Raw genomic sequence first — 20,370 nt, 5'->3', positions numbered from 1 at the left:
CTAATAAAGCATTTTTAATAGTGAAATTACTTTTTGTGTTTTTATTTTTAATTTTTGAACATTTTTTTAACAGCTTTTTATTTTTTTTTGTTAGTGCCACTGGTGTTAATTGCTTTTTTATTTTTATATTGCATTGTATCAATTTGGCACTGCTGACTGGCATCCAATTTGGTTATTTTTTTTTTTCAGCATTTAATTTAGTAGTCCTATTTTATAAAGAAATAGTCGGCACGACCTCCGTGACACCATAAACTCCAATTGAATAGCAGCTGCTGCAGGCTCCTGATGGTGCTCAGTATCCGAAATCTGCATATAAGTGAAGATTCCAAAGAAATGCTAGATAGACAAGGTACTCACCAAGTCGATCTTTAAATAATTTGAATAGCTTTATTTGGTGTATATACACACACAGATGAGAGGAGATGCAGAGCAGACAAGCCTATGGAGGTTTTGCGCATTCAGCGCTTCATCAAGGCATAAGGCACACCACCATCAGGAATAATACTACACCAAAGCTGGTTGGAATAGTGTGTAAATGTGTGTGTAATAAATCCATACAGTGCTACCAAGTTGCTCTAATGATAAAATAAAGCCTTATAAATCCTACTACAGGTGAGAAAAAAATCTTACTGAAGTTCGCTGATCTTTGCCTGCTTCTTTTTGTTCTTCTTTTTTGCAATGAGGAACCAGGTGACTGCAGAAATAATGGTTGCCAATAGTACGGCCGCGATGATTCCTGCCACAATAATCCCTGCCTCACCTGCAGTAGTGACAAAATGAAGGCCTTCAATATTTCATCAAACATGGGGGCGGATTTACTAATAATGTCTTAAATTTGGACAACCAAGAATTAAAGAAGAGCTGACAAATTTATGACAGTTGCTCATTCAGGATGATAAATTTGGCGCATCCTTAAACTATCTCTATACCACCTCTTATTCGGCTTACGTTAGAATGTTTTAGAGTTTTTTTTAGGCCACAAGTATAACACAATAAGGTCCATTTTCAGCCATGCCTTTGTGTTTAGAACACAATGCTTTCCCTCTAAGCTATGCCCTTAGAGGGACCATATAGAGAGGCCTGAATAGTCCAATGCAGATTTTTGTGACTTTTGGTGTTTATACACCATAAACATCTTAATAAATCACCCCTTTCGAGTTTTAGGTAACCCTTGCCAGGAAATACTAAGAAGCAAACAAGTCAGTGTACCATTTGGCGCTATCTTACTACACTATGTGTACAATTGTTAGGCTATTTATATTTTTGATGATTAGTTTTAGTATTGAACAACTACAGTGTTGGTCAATCCTAAAGGTGGATAAACCTGAATATTGAAGATAGTAAAAGTGACGTTTTGTCTTTCTCAGAATTATATGTGTGTAGAATTATTGGGCAACTAAAGGAAAAAACTTCAATTTTCCCATCTCAGTTGTATATTTTCAACAAGTGAGAATACAGGGACTAATATAGCCGCCCTCCTTTTCAATAACAGCCATAAGTCTTCCATCCTTGGAGTCTGTCAGTTTCTTAATCTGTGGATGAACACGTTTTTGGGGAGCACCAACCACAGCCTCCCAGTAACTCTTTTCCCTCACCATAAACCTCCCATTTAAGAAGGGCCCACAAGTTCTCAGTTGGGTTTAGGTCAGGTGAGGAAGGGGCCATGTCATTATTCTTCTGGCTATTCAAGCAGTGGACACTTCAATGCTGTGATGGAGCATTGTCCTGCTTAAAGATCATGTTTTCTTGAAAGATGCAGGCTTTTTCCTGTCCCACTGCTTGAAGAAAGTGTCTTCTAAAAACTGGCAGTGAGTTTGGGAGTTGATTTTGAGTCAAACTTCAATCCAAAAAGGTCCAACTAGCTCATCTTTAATAATACCAGCCCAGAGTAGTACCCCACCTCCACCTTGCTGGCGTCTAGGTCGAAGTGGAGGTCTGTGCCCATTACTGATGCAGCCACAGGCCCATCTATCTTGTCCATTAAAAGTCACTCTCATCTCATCAGTCCATAAAACCTTTGAAAGATCTTTCCTCAGACATTTCTTGGCCCAGTCTTGACGTTTCCACTTTTGTGTCTTGTTCAGTGGTGGTCGGGTTTCAGTCTTCCTTACCTCGGCTGTGTCTCTGAGCACTGAACACCTTGTACTTCTGGGCTCTCCAGGGGGGTTACAGTCCTGGAATATGACAGCACTGGAGGATAATGGGGTTCCCGGTCGCCTCACATTTGATTCTTCTCAAATCTTTGGCAGTTAATGTGCCTCTTCCTTTCTCAGTATGTTCTTTGCGACCCTGTTGACTATTTCCAACAAAACTTTTGATCGTTCTGTGATGATGCCCCAATATCTTAGCAATTTCAGGAGTGCCGCATCCCTCTGTAAGACTTTTCAGAGTCAGTTAAATCTCTTTTTTGGCCCATATGCCTAAGGAAACCAACTGCCTAATAATTCTGTATATCTTAATAAAGGGTGTTGTATCCTTAGGCAGCACCATCCCTCATTACACAAATACACATCACCTGATCTGCTTCATCCAATAAGCTTTCAGGTTTATACAGCGCAGAGTTGTAAAATCTGGATAAAAATGATGATATGGTCAAAATACACACTTGCCTAATAATTCTGCACACAAGGTATCTGCCGCAAGGGGGCAAAAGGGGATTTTTGAGTATATTGGTGTCTAAGTAAGAGGCAGCAAATGAGTCTACATTTCCTTCCACTTCAGAATATGATTAGTTTGTAATTTGTTAACATAGAAACTTGTAGGTTTCCATAAAAGCAATTAATTTTACATTAAAAAAATCAGGTAAACTAATATAGGTGCAGAAACACCAAAATAGTAATTTGAAAATAAATAAGACAAGTTAAATGTGAAAAAGAGAGCAAATAGCACCAATAACCATACCTCCCGTATGTAAATCCAATTGACAGGTCACATTGCCTAAGTAGTTGCTTGCTGTGCATTGGTAGTAGCCATCTTCTAACTTACTCATGTTACCTATAATAAGGACGCCATTCTGCTGCTGTCCTGTCAAATTAAAATTTTCTCTGTAAAAATGTATTACACAAGGTTTGAATGTCCACATTTTCATAACATGACTTGCAAGAATTTGCCCATTTCTCTTAGTGAGTTGAAATTTTGACAATGTGTTTTATACAGTACAGACCAAAAGTTTGGACACACCTTCTCATTTAAAGATTTTTCTGTATTTTCATGACTATGAAAATTGTACATTCACTTTGAAGGCATCAAAACTATGAATTAACACATGTGGAATTATATACTTAACAAAAAGTGTGAAACAACTGAAAATATGTCTTATATTCTAGGTTCTTCAAAGTAGTCACCTTTTGCTTTGATTACTGCTTTGCACACTCTTGGCATTCTCTTGATGAGCTTCAAGAGCTAGTCACCGGAAATGGTCTCCCAACAATCTTGAAGGAGTTCCCAGAGATGCTTAGCACTTGTTGGCCCTTTTGCCTTCATTCTGCGGTCCAGCTCACCCCAAACCATCTCGATTGGGTTCAGGTCTGGTGACTGTGGAGGCCAGGTCATCTGGCGTAGCACCCCATCACTTTCCTTCTTGGTCAAATAGCCCTTACACAGCCTGGAGGTGTGTTTGGGGTCATTGTCCTGTTGAAAAATAAATGATGGTCCAACTAAACGCAAACCGGATGGAATAGCATGTCGCTTCCAGATGCTGTGGTAGCCATGCTGGTTCAGTATGCATTTAAATTTTGAATAAATCCTCAACAGTGTCACCAGAAAAGCACCCCCACACCATCACACCTCCTCCTCCATGCTTCACCGTGGTAACCAGGCAATTAATAACCATCCATTCACCTTTTCTGCTTCGCACAAAGACACGGTGGTTGGAACCAAAGATCTCAAATTTGGACTCATCAGACCAAAGCACAGATTTCCACTGGTCTAATGTCCATTCCTTGTGTTCTTTAGCCCAAACAAGTCTCTTCTGCTTGTTGACTGTCGTTAGCAGTGGTTTCCTAGCAGCTATTTTACCATGAAGGCCTGCTGCACAAAGTCTCCTCTTAAAAGTTGTTGAAGAGATGTGTCTGCTGCTAGAACTCTGTGTGGCATTGACCTGGTCTCTAATCTGAGCTGCTGTTAACCTGCGATTTCTGAGGCTGGTGACTCAGATATACTTATCCTCAGAAGCAGAGGTGACTCTTGGTCTTCATTTCCTGGGGCGGTCCTCATGTGAGCCAGTTTCTTTGTAGCGCTTGATGGTTTTTGCAACTGCACTTGGGGACACTTTCAAAGTTTGCCCAATTTTTCGGACTGACTGACCTTAATTTCTTAAAGTAATGATGGCCACTCATTTTTCTTTACTTAGCTGCTTTTTTCTTGCCATAATACAAATTCTACAGTCTATTCAGTAGGACTATCAGCTGTGTATCCACCAGACTTCAGCACAACACAACTGATGGTCCCTACCCCATTTATAAGGCAAGAAATCCTACTTATTAAACCTGACAGAGCACACCTGTGAAGTGAAAACCATTTCCGGTGACTACCTCTTGAAGCTCATCAAGAGAATGCCAAGAGTGTGCAAAGCAGTCATCAAAGCAAACGGTGGCTACTTTGAAGAACCTAGAATATAAGACATATTTTCAGTTGTTTCACACTTTTTTGTTAAGTATATAATTTCACATGTGTTAATTCATAGTTTTGATGCCTTCAGTGTGAATGTACAATTTTCATAGTCATGAAAATACAGAAAAATCTTTAAATGAGAAGGTGTGTCCAAACTTTTGGTCTGTACTGTATATCACAACCTGTATTAAAAATAAAAAATACAAATCTTGCAATTTTCACTCGAGCCACTGGGGCTTTTTAGATTTTAAATTTCTGTTATTTTAGAAAATAAGAAATGGACATAGTCACAATAGTCGGATCCCGACCCTATATTTTTATTGAGGTGTTTAATGAGAGTGTGCAAAGGTCATTGTGAAGGGAGAGGGAGCAGGAGAGCTGTGACATCCCCTATTGTGATTGGTGGATGCTGTGTTATCAGCTGTGCATAGAGGTGTTACCTGTCATTGTATCCTGCCTCCTTTCAGGAAGAGGTTTTCAGCACGCTCCATATTATAAGATAGGAACTATGGTCCTGATTCATCAAAGCTTTCATGCCATAGTTGTGGCATACAAGCTTAGAAAAGTCACAAAATGTTGGGGCAACTCCGAGTTTTCAAGCCAGTGTCTCCCAGCTCTGACAAAATAGGTGGAGCTGGGGTGGGACAGAGTGAGGCAGGGGCGGTACACCACAGCTCGTCTAATTCATGATGCGCTCTGCCGCTCCCTATGCCAGAAATATGGAAGGAACTAAAGATCAGAGTTCATAGAAGGAGCCCACAGGTCCTTCAGGATGTGAAGAGTGTTTGTGTGGAAGAATGGGCCAAAATCCCACCTGAGCAATGCCTGTGACTAGTTTCTCCATACAGGAGGCGTCTTGAAGATGTCATCACCAACAAAGGCTTTAGTGCAAAGTATTAAATAAATTTCAGTGAGCGTGTTCAATACTTTTTCCCTGTGTTATTTCTCATTATTACACATAATTTATGGACATCTATGGATGATTTCTCGGCCTGTGTGGATTGGATGGGTTGTTACCGACATCTGGTGAGAATTTCAAGTCAATAGCACTTTTAGAAATATATATACTAAATTGGAGACGTGTTCAACACTTATTTCACCCTCTGTGTATAGTAATTGTATAATTATAATTGTTGTGAAGAAAGTTTCACAAAGTTTGAGAATACCTCTCAGCTTTCCTGCTAATCTCTTCTCCATTCCATTCTTCGGTCAGATTTTCCACCGCCCTGTAATTTTACTTACCTCCAATAACCGGCTTTAGATTTCCATTCACAACTCTATTCCAGGTGTAGACTGGGCGAGGCATCCCTTGCTCAGAAAGACATGCCAGCCTTACGGCGTGCCCAGTCACTATGTTGCCTTGAATACTGCAATGTGGAGTTGATGGAGCCACTGTAAAATAAATTCGGACAACTTAACAAAGTAAAAGTGGCATTCTGTAAAATCAAGGGGGATCGTGATTTATTCATCCATGTTCACACACAGTCTTTTAGATCTGACATGAAGCTATTGAACAAAATATTAAATATACTAATAAACACTAAATACTCTAATATTCTAACCTGGGGATTTTTTTTTTTTTTACCATGGTTGTGTGTTTTGTTTTTGTTTTTTTTACGAAAAATAAAAAAAAGTTCTCTCTTTATTCAAGCCCAATGATAAGGCGATCACTGCATATAAACAGCTCAGGTCCAGAAATGGCCCCAACTCTCACAGTCTGTGCAACCTACAGAATATCTGTACATTGCCCACAGGTTATATCCCAATGTGCTACAGAAGGGACAGTATCTCTCCCAATTAAAATAGATTACTAGGATGTAAATACCCTGTACAATCAGCTGAACTTGACCTTGACCATCGGGTTCTGGAAAGTTGGTCACGTCACACTTGTAGACTCCGGTATCTTCCGGCTGCATGTTGGAAATAATTATTGTAGCGTTCCCGGTGGTATTGGAACCTGTCACCCTGTTTTGAAACCTTCCCATTGAGTACACTTGCCCATTTTGGATAGCATATACCTAGAAAACAGGACAGAAATAGCAAATCATTACTATATACCAAACACCAAAGCTCAAACGACATGTAAGGGTATGTGCACACGATGCAGAAATGAAGCAGAAAATTTCTGCATCATTTCTGCATCTCCCTGGCAGAAAAAACGCATGCAGATTGTGCATGCGTTTTTCCTGCAGAATACATGCGGATCCACATGCAGATTCACATGCGTTTCCGCATGCAGATTGACAAGCGCTTTCCAGGCGATTTTAGCATCACCTGGAAAGTGCTTGATAACTAGGTCACACTATATAAATCCATGCAAACAGCATGGATTTATACAGTGTGAACCGAGAGAGTGTATATACTTACCTCTGATGGCCCGCGCTGTCCTGCTCACTCCGTTCTCCCGGCTGCCGGCAACTTTGAATTGAAAGACCTGCCGACGTCAGCGTCACGTGACCCGTCACATGACTCTGACGTCACCGCAGGTCCTACAACTCACTGCAAGTGCCGGGAACCAAGCGGGAGCGCTGCGCGGGCCGACAGATGGTAAGAATACATTTATTTTTTATTTTATTCTTCTTTTTACAGCTTTTTTAATGGTACCTGGGTGTGGATGAGACTCTCCTCTCCTCCACACCCGGGTACCATCCGCACATTAGAACGCACCAATTACGCAAGTACAAATGCTGTCTTGCGGAATTGGCGCGTTCTAATGCAAGTCAATGGCGGCGAAATCGCCGCGTTTCCGCAAAATTAATTGACATGCTGCGGATTTTTGACCGCAGCGTTAACGCTGCGGAAAAATCCGCATCATGGGCACAGCACATGCGGATTTCCATTGGGGAACATTGCTTCCCTTCTACCATGCGTTTTTCATGCGTTTCCGCGGCGTTTACGCAACTGCAAAAACGCCGCGGAAACGCATGAAATACGCATCGTGTGAACACAGCCTTATGCTTGAAAGTAAATGTATGAAAGGTACGCAGCTTAGGAAAGTCAATGCTGAAATGTCACTACATGTCAGCTGGACTGGTACATTCTGTGAAAGACGTATATGTATCATTGCCTAGTGAGATAAATACGGCAGGAATTAAGAAATATGTATTTCCATTACGGACAATACTTTTTGCCCTTTCTCTGCTCCCAGGTATGAGCTGGGGTGTTCAGCCTGATCTGCAGGCATAAGCTGAAGGCTAATTGTACCACCATGCTGTATATATTCTCATACAGACACAAATATATTTTTACACTATATAAAAAAAATATTTTTCAGTTCCTTTGTAATTGGTATTTTTGATATTACTTTAATTAGGGCAGGTGCAGACGACCGTTTTCTTCACATCCGGGAAAATCTGTCCGATTATGTGAATCACACTCTGATCAGACTCTTATCAGCGTTGGATCAGAGCCTGATCAGTGTGATCCGATTTTCGAAGAGGTGAAGAGGTAAAAAAGAAAACGTTTTTCCACATTCTCTATAATGTCAGTCCGTGAAAATCGGACTGCATTCAGATATCATCTGAGTGCCATCTGATTTTTTTTCCACGGACCCATAGACTTGAATGGCCGAGTGCCATCCGATTTTCAGAGGCAAATTGGACCAAGGCAAAAATTGGACATGTGTACAGCCCCATAGAATAACATGGGGACGAGTGCTATCCGTCAAAACGACGGGTAGGGCTCGTCAGATTATACGGTCATCTGCATGACCGCTTACAATCAGAATGAAAGGGAATGGGCTAGATTCACACATTCAGTTTATGCTGCAGTTTTTCGAGCCACATACAAAACAATACCTTGCAACAATCAGACCCACACAAATCAAAATCAAATCCAATTCATACCTGTTACCCTTTCCAAGTTTTAAGCCTTTAGTGCTTTTAGCACTTTAAAAGTCAATATTCACAAATCAATTGGTTTTCAACTACTTTGGTAATTATGACCTATCCTTCGAAGGGGTCATCAATATCAGATGGGCCGGGGGTCCAACACTCAGCTCACCCACCGATCAGCTATTTTTAGCTTTTAGTGTACATCCATGTGGCTCCACATACCGTGTAGTGGCCGTTGTTAGGTACTACAGCTCAGGTCCCATTGAAGTGAATGGGAGCTGAGCTGCAGTACCTGAGAGTGGCCACTACACTTATATATTGGTGATGGTGACCAATCCTAAGGATAGTTCATTTATGTATAAGTCCTGGAAAATTTCCTTAAATCTACTGTATGAAAAAAAAACCTAAGCTACAACATTCAGGCACAGATAGCTCAGTCTCATCCAGCATATAAGGTTTACCTGCCATTTTCAACAAGGTGAAAAATTATGTTCATGGGCAATATATTCAGCACTCCTACTGAACATTTCACCTCAACACCATTTTAAACATTTAAAAAGGAGATGTATGTCATGGGTGAGACTGGGTACCCATGCCCCAGTGCTGCATTTTCTAAGATCTATTTTCACCATAGATCCAATAGATTTTGGTTGGGTAAATGATGAGCAGAATTTATGACCTCCTCAGAGGTGGAGAATAATCTTTCTAAATTCATGGAAGAAGTTTATGGTTGGGCATTACAATGAATTTGACATTGTTTAATATAGAAAGATCTTCTGGATCTGCTGGTTTGGCTTTGGTTTGGTCTACACCATCATCCATATTGTTGAGAGTTGTATTCTGGGGGTCACCTCTCATTTTAGAATCCCAATGGTTAAAGGGGTTTTACTTCTTTTTTTTTTTAATAAGAAAAAATATTAATTGCCCCTTGAATGCCCCCTTGGTTCAGAGCTGTCGATCTTTCAGTGATGATACTATCCCGTCCATCAGTCATGTGACCACTGCAGCCAATCACTGCCTTTGTTTTAGGAAGGATAGCAGTAAAAAAAAAAAAGAAGAAGAAGAAATAAGAAAAATAAGTTACGTTTTTACTAGAAAGTCAGCTCTTAGTTTGGTGTGATACTTATCCAGGCTCTTAAAAGAGAGAGAACTAGGATAAATGTAGAGGTTGTTCCATGAAGGGTTTTCCTTCACGATTGCATTTGCTCAGATCTCAATGATCACAGGAATCAGGAGAATAAGAAGAAGGCGAAAGGATAGATGGGTCAGGACGATACAAAGCCAACAAGTAAGTCTTACAGTTCTGTCAGACCATGAAGACTGAATTTCTCACACAATAACATGACCCTTGGTTTGTCCTTCAAATGGGAAAAATTATATTAGGCAGCATGGACTTCTTTGTGTCATTTATTTATCACCATCTATCCCATTTTTAAGAAATAATGGCCTTAAAGTCTGTGTTCAACTTTAATTAACAAGTTTCTTCTTCAAGGTTATGAAGTGGGAAAATTAAGTCATACTGTATGGCTTTCAAACTGTCTGACATTTCTAGGGCTCATTGACACATCCGATTTTTCCACGTCTGAGAAAAACAAGCTGATTCATCAGATTCGCTTTAATCAAAGTTTGAGTGTCGCAGTGTGGTCCAAGTATCATCCGTTTTTCTCAAAAAAATTTTTTATTCACCTTCTACATTCTGACAATCTGTGAAAATTAGACCGCACTCAGACGTCATCCGATTTTTTCACAGACATATTGACTTGCATTGTTGATTTTGATCCGGATAGCACTCGTATATAAAAACCATGGATAGCACTCGTACATGAAAATTGGATGTCTGAATGAGCCCTTAGGCATAGTAAGACTTTGGAGAGTCCTCTTTACAGTACATGTAAGATGTTTTCAGTAGTACAAAGCTTTAGGGGGCTTTTCTGATAAATTAAGATTTAAAATTACATTATTTATTTTACTCACTTATATAACACCATTAATTCCACAGCGCTTTACAGACATTAAATCCACTGTCCCCATTGGGGCTCATAATCTACATTCCCTATCAGTATATCTCTGGAGTGTGGGAGGTAACCGGAAAATAAATTAATAAAAAGAAATAAACAGTCTACAAGCTTGAATTATGTCCCTTTGAATAAAGGAGGGATATACTGTATGTGAATAGTATTTTGCTGGACACTTAATTATGGGGTATTGGTCACTAAATGTCAAAATCAGGTGATAATACACATTACAAATGATGTACATTAGTCTTTTTCATACAATGTGTTAGTAGGTGATTTTGACATAACTTTGGCATGGATGGAGACGAGTCTCAGCTTACCTGGTATCTCATGCTGCACCTTCCCCGTGCATCTCTCCCATACGCCAGATTTACACACTGATTCACTGATCTGTTCTTCAATTTGTAGCACGGGGAATACTGTTGTGGAGCAGAAATTATCTAAGAACTTAACCAAGACTGTCCACCTCCTATAGATACCAGAAGATTAGCGGCTCACATGAATGAAGGGTGCTGGTAAAGCAATGCGTTATCTGCTGTAATATTTTTTTAAGTTAGTTGAAATTTAATTTGAAATTTAAATGTAATACTCGCTAATTTAGAAAAAACTAAATAGTGACGTTAAAGGGAGTTGTCCCTATATAATAAATAAACTTTTTAATTTACCTCTTATCAAGAATCCTTCCATTCAGAAGAACGGAGGAGTTGTTAAATCTGTAGTGTACTGAAGATAGGAAAATGAGGCAACACTTTAAATTATTATTTTTAGTTTTTAAAGGGAACCTGTAATGTCCGCTAAGGCTATTAGGGCCCGATACATCAAGACCAGCGTTTCTCATGCTGGTCTTGATTAGGAGGTGCGCTGGAGTCAGACGCTCCTGATTCATGAAGAGGCATCGGGAAAGTGGTGTACAACTCTGTGCGCGCCTGGCCACAAATCCTACTACAGTCCCTGCTGAAATAAGATTTGTGGCACAGCGAACACCACCGCTCATCATGAATTTGATGAGCGCCGGTCGCCACGCCATTTTGACGAAGTTCGGAAAAAATGGAGTGAGAATGCCAAATGTCGCCAGTTGCACCAAAATTATACGACTTTTCAAAGCTTTTTACGCCAGAATATGGTCATAATAGGTTTGATGAATCGATCCCTTATCCTGTAGATATAGGTTTGATCTACAGGTTAATAGTGCTGTGAAGGTGCTCGGCCGCAGTATTGAAAGTGTGATGCCTGGGAGAAAATCTATTTTATTTCTCCCTGGAGCCTCTGGCTTTCAGTCATTCAGGCGTGCACGGAGCAATTACAGTCCGCGCTCACAACACTGAGATCTGCGGCTGTCAGCACGCCCAACAATGACTGACAGCTGGCTTTGCACTGATGCACTGTTGAGACTGAGCTGTCAGTCAGTGCCGGGTGTTTCAGGTATCCTTTCAATATTGTCAGGATGGAAAGTGCAAAGTATACTATAGAAACTGCTTTTTTAAAGAATTATTCAACTTGTAGAAACACAGCCAATCCTTTTCATGAACACACCAAGTTCCTTGAAAACTTGTTGGTTTGTTCATAAAGTGTGAATAAATCTCAAGACTAGATTATTGGTGTATGATGATTTGTAAAATATTACCCTTTAATTCTACTATGGTAAATGGATTACTCCTGGGTGTTGATACTACTAAGTCAATATGGAATATGACACAAAGCGGAATCAAACAGAATATGATTAATATCAAGGTCCAAAGTCCTAAGAGCTGAACCCCACCCAACTGTTACACACGAGACACAGATAATCCAGTACCAGCACCCCAACATTCACTTTAAAATAGACTTTACAGTATAATGAGACCAGTTTGACTTTGGTAACCTCTTATACTGGATCAATCTATTTTGATAGAAAAATTAAAATAAAATTGTTTTGTTAAAAACTTCACAATGTATCATTAAAAGAAGCTGTCACTGCAATTAACTTGAAGAAAAAGATCAAAATATGACTCGGGGTCAGTCAATTAAAAGGAACCTGTCATCATTTAAATAAAGACAGGGTCGCTCATTACTGAGAGATTTGTTTTTTTTCCTCATAAGAAAATATCAAACATGATTTTAAAATGAAGCCCAACACAGCGAGAAGAGTCCGGGCACGAGGAGAAATGTCGCCTTTTGCTTCCCTCCTCTTCCTCCTCAGTTGAATTGATTGACAAGTCTGTCCATATACCCAAATAATAAGAGAGTTGCCAGTTTAGCAGTTGAGAGTAACACATAGCTCTTAGTAAAGAGGGATCTGTTGGAATTTCATGCTGTTTTGGTTTAGGCGGCATGAAGCTGCTGATAGGTTCCCTTTAAAGTGGTAGTCTCAAGTTCTTAAATAGATAAAATTGCAAGGTGTTTGTTAAAAAAAAAAAAAAAAAAAAAACAACTTTGCAATTTCCCACTTATTAGAAATCCAAGAACAGAGGGATTTTTTATTTTGTAATGTACAGCACATTGCCTAGATTACTGGCCACCCTGTGGTCTCATAGAGTCTCATAGTCTAGGCAAGAAGTGCGCGCTGCTAGCTGGTTGTATTCTTCGTAACCTACTTGTGCGGCTCTCAAACTGACCGGATCACTGGATTTGCCCATCATCAGTCCTCCTATGCTGCAGAGGCAAGTCTGTTTCTTTTAACAGCAGGGGAGAATGTAGAGTTTAGACCAGGGATATAACCATATTGCTAATCTGAACTGTCAATCTTCAGGAGCACACCACCCCCCGGCACCGGGAATCTGGGAGGCTGAGAAACAATGTATTCCTGAAGATTCAACAGTAAAGAGAACGTGTCATGTGCTCAAAAAATTTGAGTTAAATACCTTGTAAAAATCCCTGAGCTCCCCTGATTGTGCAGCATTTTTCCTTTTTTTGTGCTGTGTCAGTCCATGTTGGAGATTATCACATTTATTTGGTTTTGAAATGCGGTATGTAAAATCTCTGCTTGCAGTCCATCTGGGTGTTTCTCCAGAGTCCTCCCTGAGGGCATGCACTTTTACCCCTCCAACCATGTTCATGCCTATTGCAATGTACTGACGGTCTAGTAGTATCAGTCACTGCTAGGCTGCGATTGGCAGCATCTGGGAGGCAGTGGTGAAAGCACTCGCCACAGGAGAAGACTTTGAAGAAACGCCCAGTTGGACTGCAAGCAGAGATTTCACAAATTGCACTTTGAAAGCAACAAATGTGAATATATCTGCCATGTAGTCACGCGGGGCACAAAGGAAAAGAGCTTAAAAATCAGGGGAACTGGGGGACTTCTTTAAGGTACAGTACAGACCAAAAGTTTGGACACACCTTCTCATTTAAAGATTTTTCTGTATTTTCATGACTATGAAAATTGTGCATTCACAATGAAGGCATCAAAACTATGAATTAACACATGTGGAATTATATACTTAACAAAAAAGTGTGAAACAACTGAAAATATGTCTTATATTCTAGGTTCTTCAAAGTAGCAACCTTTTGCTTTGATGACTGCTTTGCACACTCTTGGCATTCTCTTGATAAGCTTCAAGAGCTAGTCACCGGAAATGGTCTTCCAACAATGTTGAAGGAGTTCCCAGAGATGCTTAGTGTGGCACCCCAGGGGTCTGGTTTCCACAGTAATAGCAATATTACGTCTGAGAGCAGGTGGGAGGTCTCCTGGTCAGGAATCCTATGCATGCCACACCTCCTGCCCAGTCCTGGGAGGGGAAGAACTTCCCCTATATAAAACTGGGGCTGAGGCAGGGTTAGAGGAAAAAAGAGGAGAAGAGGAGTCCCAGACAGAGACATAGTCTGGTCTGAAGAGGAGCAGCTATAGGAAAGAAAGATCAGGAGCTCAGTGGGAGCAGTGCTAAAAGGAGTCAGGGGCTGGAAGCTGTAGAGCTCGCCCTGATTGAAGAGTTCTCACCGGACCCGGAGTCCGAGGCTGTGGGGACTAATCCTTACCCAGCAGCAGAAACCGACCGGCAGGGGATTTCAGGTCCTCTGGCCAAGAAACCCGAAGGCACGGTCACACGCAAGGGACCAGCACCGCCGTCGTGGAGCGGAAGCTACCAGAAGGCCCCGAGTCACCGGCCATACGGGTGAGCACCACACGGTACACTCAGGGACGTGGGCTACTTTTACCCGCCTCTAGCAAGGTAGCCAGAAGAGTACAATTAGTTGGGGAGGCCTACAACTCCGCCTGGCCAGGGGAGATCCCATCTGCTCACGGACTGACCAGGCCCCGATCGCTAGCCAGTACTCCGGGAGGGTCTACCTTTGTCATCAGTAAAGACCCTGAACTACACCGCACCGTCTCTGAGTGGTTCCTGCTACCTGCATGCTATTCTGCTACCCCCTTCAAACACGTCGGCTGCCCTGAGGCCATACCCCTCCCGTTGGGGGTTATACCATCTACGCTGCACAATCGTACCACCGGCCTCAGCGGTCTGCCCTGCAGCGGCGGCCTCATAGCCGCATTCAACGGGTGGCGTAGTCGAACACCGTACCATCTTCTGCTAAACTCTGCCACTCAGCTTGACTCCCTGGGCACGGACCGGGTCACCGCCACGAGACTACTACCCCTATCGGATCCGGCTCCGGGTAGGCTCCCGCGTGCGCAACGCTGCGCGACTCAGGCCCAGGGGCGCGTCAACTTTGGCGTAGTCGGCAGGATTCCGTGCCCGCAACCACCGGGTACTGCGTGCCTGAAAGAAGACTGTTAAACTTACCTGTGGTGAAGATTCCCGCCATCCGGCGCCATCTTCTGCCTTCTTCCCGCCATCCGTGAAGTTTTCCCGCCGTTGGACGCCATCTTGAAGACGCCGCGCGGGAAGAAGAGGGGCGTGGACTCTGAAAGCGCGCGAGAACTGAAGCCCCGCCTCGCGTCAGGACGTTGCGTAAGGTCCTGGAAGGAGCCCAGCAGACGCCGACGTCACAGGAGCGCGACGAAAGGTCCTCAACCCTGACGATCCACTGCGGAACCGCGGCCTACGGAAGAGGATCATCGCAAGGTAGGCCACGGTCCACTAGGGGGGAGGAGGATGTCGGATACGGAGGAGAGCTTCACTGCCACAGCCACCGCCAGCGCCGCCGCTGCTGCGGTCATGCCTTTCACAATGCCCTATATCCCGGGGGCAGCCTGGCTACCCCAGTACTCAGGGGAGTCACATACCCTGAATGACTTTAGAGAAAAGCTGGATAGCCTCTTCCAGGTGTACCCCCTCACAGAAGAGCAAAAAGTGAGCATCCTGGTGGCCCAACTAACCGGGGCAGCCCAAAGGGAGGTAAAGTCCTGGCCACCTGGGAGGAGGACTGTCGCAGGGATATTAACCCGGCTGAAGGACACCTTTGATACCCGCACCTCAGCCGAGATTAAGCTTAGATTCTACGGGTGCAAACAGCGAGCACATGAGAATATAAGGGACTATGCACTAAACCTACAAGAGGCCCTGAGAGCCATTAAGCAGACCGACCCTGACGGCGTGGGAAACGAGGACAGGCTGTTGACCGAACAATTTATAGAGGGACTATATTGCAATGCTCACCGAACCCAGTTGCGGGCAATGGCCTTACAGGATCCTCATCTGGACTTTGCACAGTTCAAGGACAGAGCCATCCGGGTGCTCCGAGAACCGGCACCGGGTGGTGTTGTGGCCCACAGGCGCCCTACTACCGCTTACCACCAGGAGGCGGCGCCCTTGTCGGCAGGGCCTGTGGGAGCTGACGCGCAGGCTTTGAACACTGACCCGGCTCCAGACCTGCACCATCAGGTCCAAGAGCTAGCTAAAAGCGTTGCTGCGCTAACCCGAACTGTGCAGTCTTTACAGGTTTCTGCTCCAGGGAAGATCCAGCTGGCATCCGGACCGGAGGACATCCCGTGGCGTCGACCAAGGAGGACCCCACCGGCCAGAGGAAGACCCAGCGACCGATACAACGAGGACGGACAACCCATCTGCCGCCGCTGCAATCAACCCGGACATATGGCAAGGTACTGTCCTTTAAACTGGCACAACCTGGGGTAGAGGGCCAACCCCTAGGAATAAGATCACCAGGCCCATCGAACTGGCGTGACAAATACGTGGGAGGACGTCCAGTCTTGCCTGTGGTACTGGATGGCATTCCTATGAGTGCCCTACTTGACACCGGGTCACAGGTCACCACCATCCCGTACGTGCTCTTCAAGCAGTACTGGAATGACTCGGATATAACCCGCTACCCTGACGACAACTTGAGTATCATTGCCAGCAATGGTCAGCCCGTGCCACAGATCTGATTTAAAGAGATGACCATTAAAATCGGTAGAGTCGAACTGGCAGCACAGGGACTGATCATTGTAGACATTGACAAGCGCGAGAGTCACCCAAAGATAACTCTAGGAACTAATGTGATTGAAAATTGTCTTGCAGAGGTGATTTTCATTTTACAGCAGGTTGCCAAGAACGCCAGCTCCGGCCAGCAGCGAGTGCTCCAAAAAGAGATCCGGGCACTGATGCGGCGGCAACAGGTGGAACTCTCCGGTGGTGAGATAGGAAGCGTGAGAATGTGTGACCCTTTCCCTATTGCCATGCCCCCGAAAAGTGAAATGATGATTTGGTGCCGGGCAGCTATTGGTCTGAGAGGTAGAGATTACCAGGCAATGGTAGAACCAGTCTACTCAGACAGTAGGCCCACCATTTTGACGGCACGGGGGGTGGTTGATGTACGCCATGGGAGGGTGCCCGTTCGCATAATAAATATCGGGAAGAGGGAAGTATACCTGCCCCGGTATGCCACGCTAGCCAAATTGTATACCATCGACCAAAATTCTGTACAGTCAGTGGAACCCTTGCCTCCATCTCACCCAGAGGAAGGTAACGGCTCTAAGAAACCAATGGAGGACTGGTGTCAGCAACTGCATTTGGGAACTGACTCCACTCCCTCACACCAGAAACAGGGAGTCTATCGGGTGGTTCAAGAGTACGAGAGAGTGTTTAGTAAACACCCGTTAGACTTCGGGCGAGTAAAGGGGGTAGAACACCACATCCCCACGGGAGACCATCCTCCCATAAAGGAGAGATACCGACCCGTACCCCCTGCACACTACCAACACGCCAAGGGGATGCTTAGAGACATGAAGGAGGCTGGAGTAATCAGGGATAGCTGTAGCCCCTGGGCAGCTCCACTAGTCTTGGTTAAAAAGAAGGACAACACCATGAGAATGTGTGTAGATTACCGGAAAATCAACCGTATCACACACAAAGATGCGTACCCCTTACCAAGGATAGAGGAGTCTTTGGCTGCTTTAAAATCTGCTAACTTCTTCTCCACTTTGGATCTCACTAGCGGGTACTGGCAGGTTCCTGTAGCAGAGGCGGACCGGGAGAAGACCGCATTCACCACCCCGATGGGACTTAGCGAGTTTACCTGCATGCCGTTCGGACTCTGCAACGCACCAGGAACCTTCCAACGATTGATGGAATGCTGTCTGGGACACCGAAACTTCGAGACGGTCCTGTTATACCTGGACGATGTCATCGTCTACTCCAAGACCTACGAGGACCACCTGAAACACCTGGCAGAAGTGTTCGAAGCCCTGGCAAACTACGGCCTAAAGGTGAAACCCTCCAAGTGTCACCTCCTGAAACCAAAGGTGCAGTACCTGGGACACGTGGTGAGTGCTGACGGAGTGGCTCCCGACCCTGATAAGATCACCGCAATTAAGGAATCGCCAAGTCCCTCCAGCGTAAAGGAAGTGCGGCAGTTCCTCGGGTTGGTAGGCTACTACCGAAGATTCATTCCTGGTTTCACCAAAAAGGCAGCTCCTATGCAGGACCTCCTGATAGGCCAGTCCAGGAAGGCCAAGAACCAGAAGCCACCCTTCAGATGGGAGAAGCTGGAAGAAGAGTCCTTCCGCCAGCTGAAGATGGCCCTCACGGGGGATGAAATCCTGGCGTACCCTGATTACAGCCAGCCCTTTATCCTCTACACCGACGCAAGTAACGTCGGACTAGGAGCCGTACTGTCCCAGATCCAGCAGGGGAAAGAACGGGTAATTGCTTACGCCAGCCGAAAACTGCGACCCACCGAAAGAAACCCTGAGAATTACAGCTCATTCAAGCTAGAGTTCCTGGCAGTGGTGTGGGCAGTCACCGAACGCTTTAGGCACTACCTCGCCTCTTCCCGGTTCACCGTGTACACGGATAACAACCCGTTGACACACCTGGATACGGCAAGACTCGGTGCCCTGGAGCAGAGATGGATGGCCCGCCTGTCCAACTATGAGTTCACGATCAAATACCGGGCAGGACGCTCCAATACCAACGCGGATGCCTTGTCCAGAATGCCAAACCTACCGGACGTAGGGGAAGATCCAGAGGAACTGGAAGAAGTTGAACTCCCCGCGTTCCACCGTCATGGGACTATCCAGTATTCCCACCGTGTAAGGGGTAAGCAATCTGCTACGTTCAACCCCTTACCTCATTACAACTGGGCGGAAACGCAAGACAGTGACCCCGCCGTCTGACTGGTGAAGGAGATGCTGACTCAGCCAGATGCCCGCCTTGACCCAGACGCTCCGGAGGAGGCCAAGCAACTGTGGGTTGAGAAGAGTCGACTGTTCCTTTACAAGGGGAAGTTGTGCCGCAGAATGGTTAACTCCCGGACGCATGAACTGATCTGGCAAGTAGTGGTGCCAAGAAGAGACGCGGCTATGGTACTGGAGGCATACCACAACGGAGCTGGGCACTTCGGATGGAAGAAGCTGGAGTTCCTGCTGCGCGGGCGGTTCCATTGGGTAGGCATGAGAGGAACCATCGAGAGGTGGTGCAGAGACTGTGGCCCATGCAACCTAAGAAGGAAGGACCGTGCTAGCCAGAAGACTCCCCTGCAGTCCATCGTCACCAAGCAGCCGTTGGAACTGGTAGCCTTGGATCATGTAAAACTGACCCCCAGCAGAAGTGGCTACGTCTGTTAATTAACCATCGTGGATCACTACTCCCGGTTCTTGGTTGTCGTCCCCGTCAAGGACTTAACGGCTCAAACAGCAGCTAGAGCCTTCCAGCAGCACTTCTGCCGTCCACACGGATACCCAGAGCAGGTGCTGACAGACCAGGGACCTGCCTTTGAAGCGGAGGTCTTCCAGGAGTTCTGCACTCTGTATGGCTGCCGGAAGATAAGAACAACACCCTATCATCCACAAACCAATGGACTCTGCGAGAAAATGAACCAGGTGGTGATAGACCTTTTGAAAACATTGCCCCTGGAAGAACGCAGTCTGTGGCCTGAGAAACTGCCTGATCTGGTGGACCTATACAACCACATCCCTGTAGGTTCTACCAACTGTACCCCGGCTTACCTAATGAGAGCAAGACCTGGTAAGCTGCCTGTTGACCTGGATATGGGAGTCCTGACACCCGAGGACACTTCACCAGAAGCAGACTGGGACACAGAGAGGCAGCAGCAGTACCGGAAAGTACAGGAGAGCATGGAGCGAAGTCTCTGTCAAGCTAGAGAAAGACAGGAGAAGACTTAAAACCAGTATGCTCCCGCTGTTCCCCTGGTACCTGGAGAGCAGGTCTTGAAGAGGAAGAGACGGCTCCACAAGTTGGACGACCAGTGGGAGAAGGACCCGTACACCGTACTGCCCTCAAGCCATGAGAACCCGAAAGTCTGCACAATCAGTAAGGATGGAGGAGAAACCACAGCCATTGTATCCCGAGATCACCTGAAGAAGTGTCCCGAACAGCTACGGAACCCTGAAGAAGAACAGGAAGACCCTCGACCCGCAGAGGAAAGGGAAGATATGGTCAGTACTGTGCTCGGAGACTTCCCTCGGTCTTGGACTCAAGTCAATGGCGCTGTTGTGGTACCCGTCCTCACCTTCTTCCAACCAGCATCTCAAGTACCTACGGAGAAACAGGTAGAGCTGGAAGAGCAGCCGGTCC

General features: G+C 44.8%; 1 protein-coding gene across 2 annotated transcripts in view; it reads right to left on the bottom strand.

Moving 5' to 3' along the window:
• The window catches only part of VSIG1 (V-set and immunoglobulin domain containing 1), a 44,461-nt gene that overhangs the window by 7,498 nt on the left and 16,593 nt on the right, over window positions 1-20,370 (bottom strand). For both annotated transcript variants that reach the window (XR_012247466.1, XM_073641110.1), the window contains exons 3-6: window positions 6,437-6,629; window positions 5,854-6,003; window positions 2,902-3,024; window positions 631-760 (exon numbers count right to left, since the gene is read on the bottom strand). Coding sequence is in view for 1 of the 2 variants with exons in the window: in XM_073641110.1 (XP_073497211.1) it covers window positions 631-760; window positions 2,902-3,024; window positions 5,854-6,003; window positions 6,437-6,629 (596 nt within the window). In the remaining variant the exon portion in view is untranslated. The remainder of the gene's footprint in view (window positions 1-630; window positions 761-2,901; window positions 3,025-5,853; window positions 6,004-6,436; window positions 6,630-20,370) is intronic.

The sequence above is a fragment of the Phyllobates terribilis genome, unplaced genomic scaffold, assembly GCF_046119375.1.
Source record: "Phyllobates terribilis strain yellow unplaced genomic scaffold, ASM4611937v1 Scaffold_7__3_contigs__length_470593459, whole genome shotgun sequence".
In the NCBI taxonomy this organism is placed as follows: domain Eukaryota; kingdom Metazoa; phylum Chordata; class Amphibia; order Anura; family Dendrobatidae; genus Phyllobates; species Phyllobates terribilis.
Note: the sequence above shows the minus strand (reverse complement) of the source record. Positions and strands in the feature narration are given on the sequence as shown.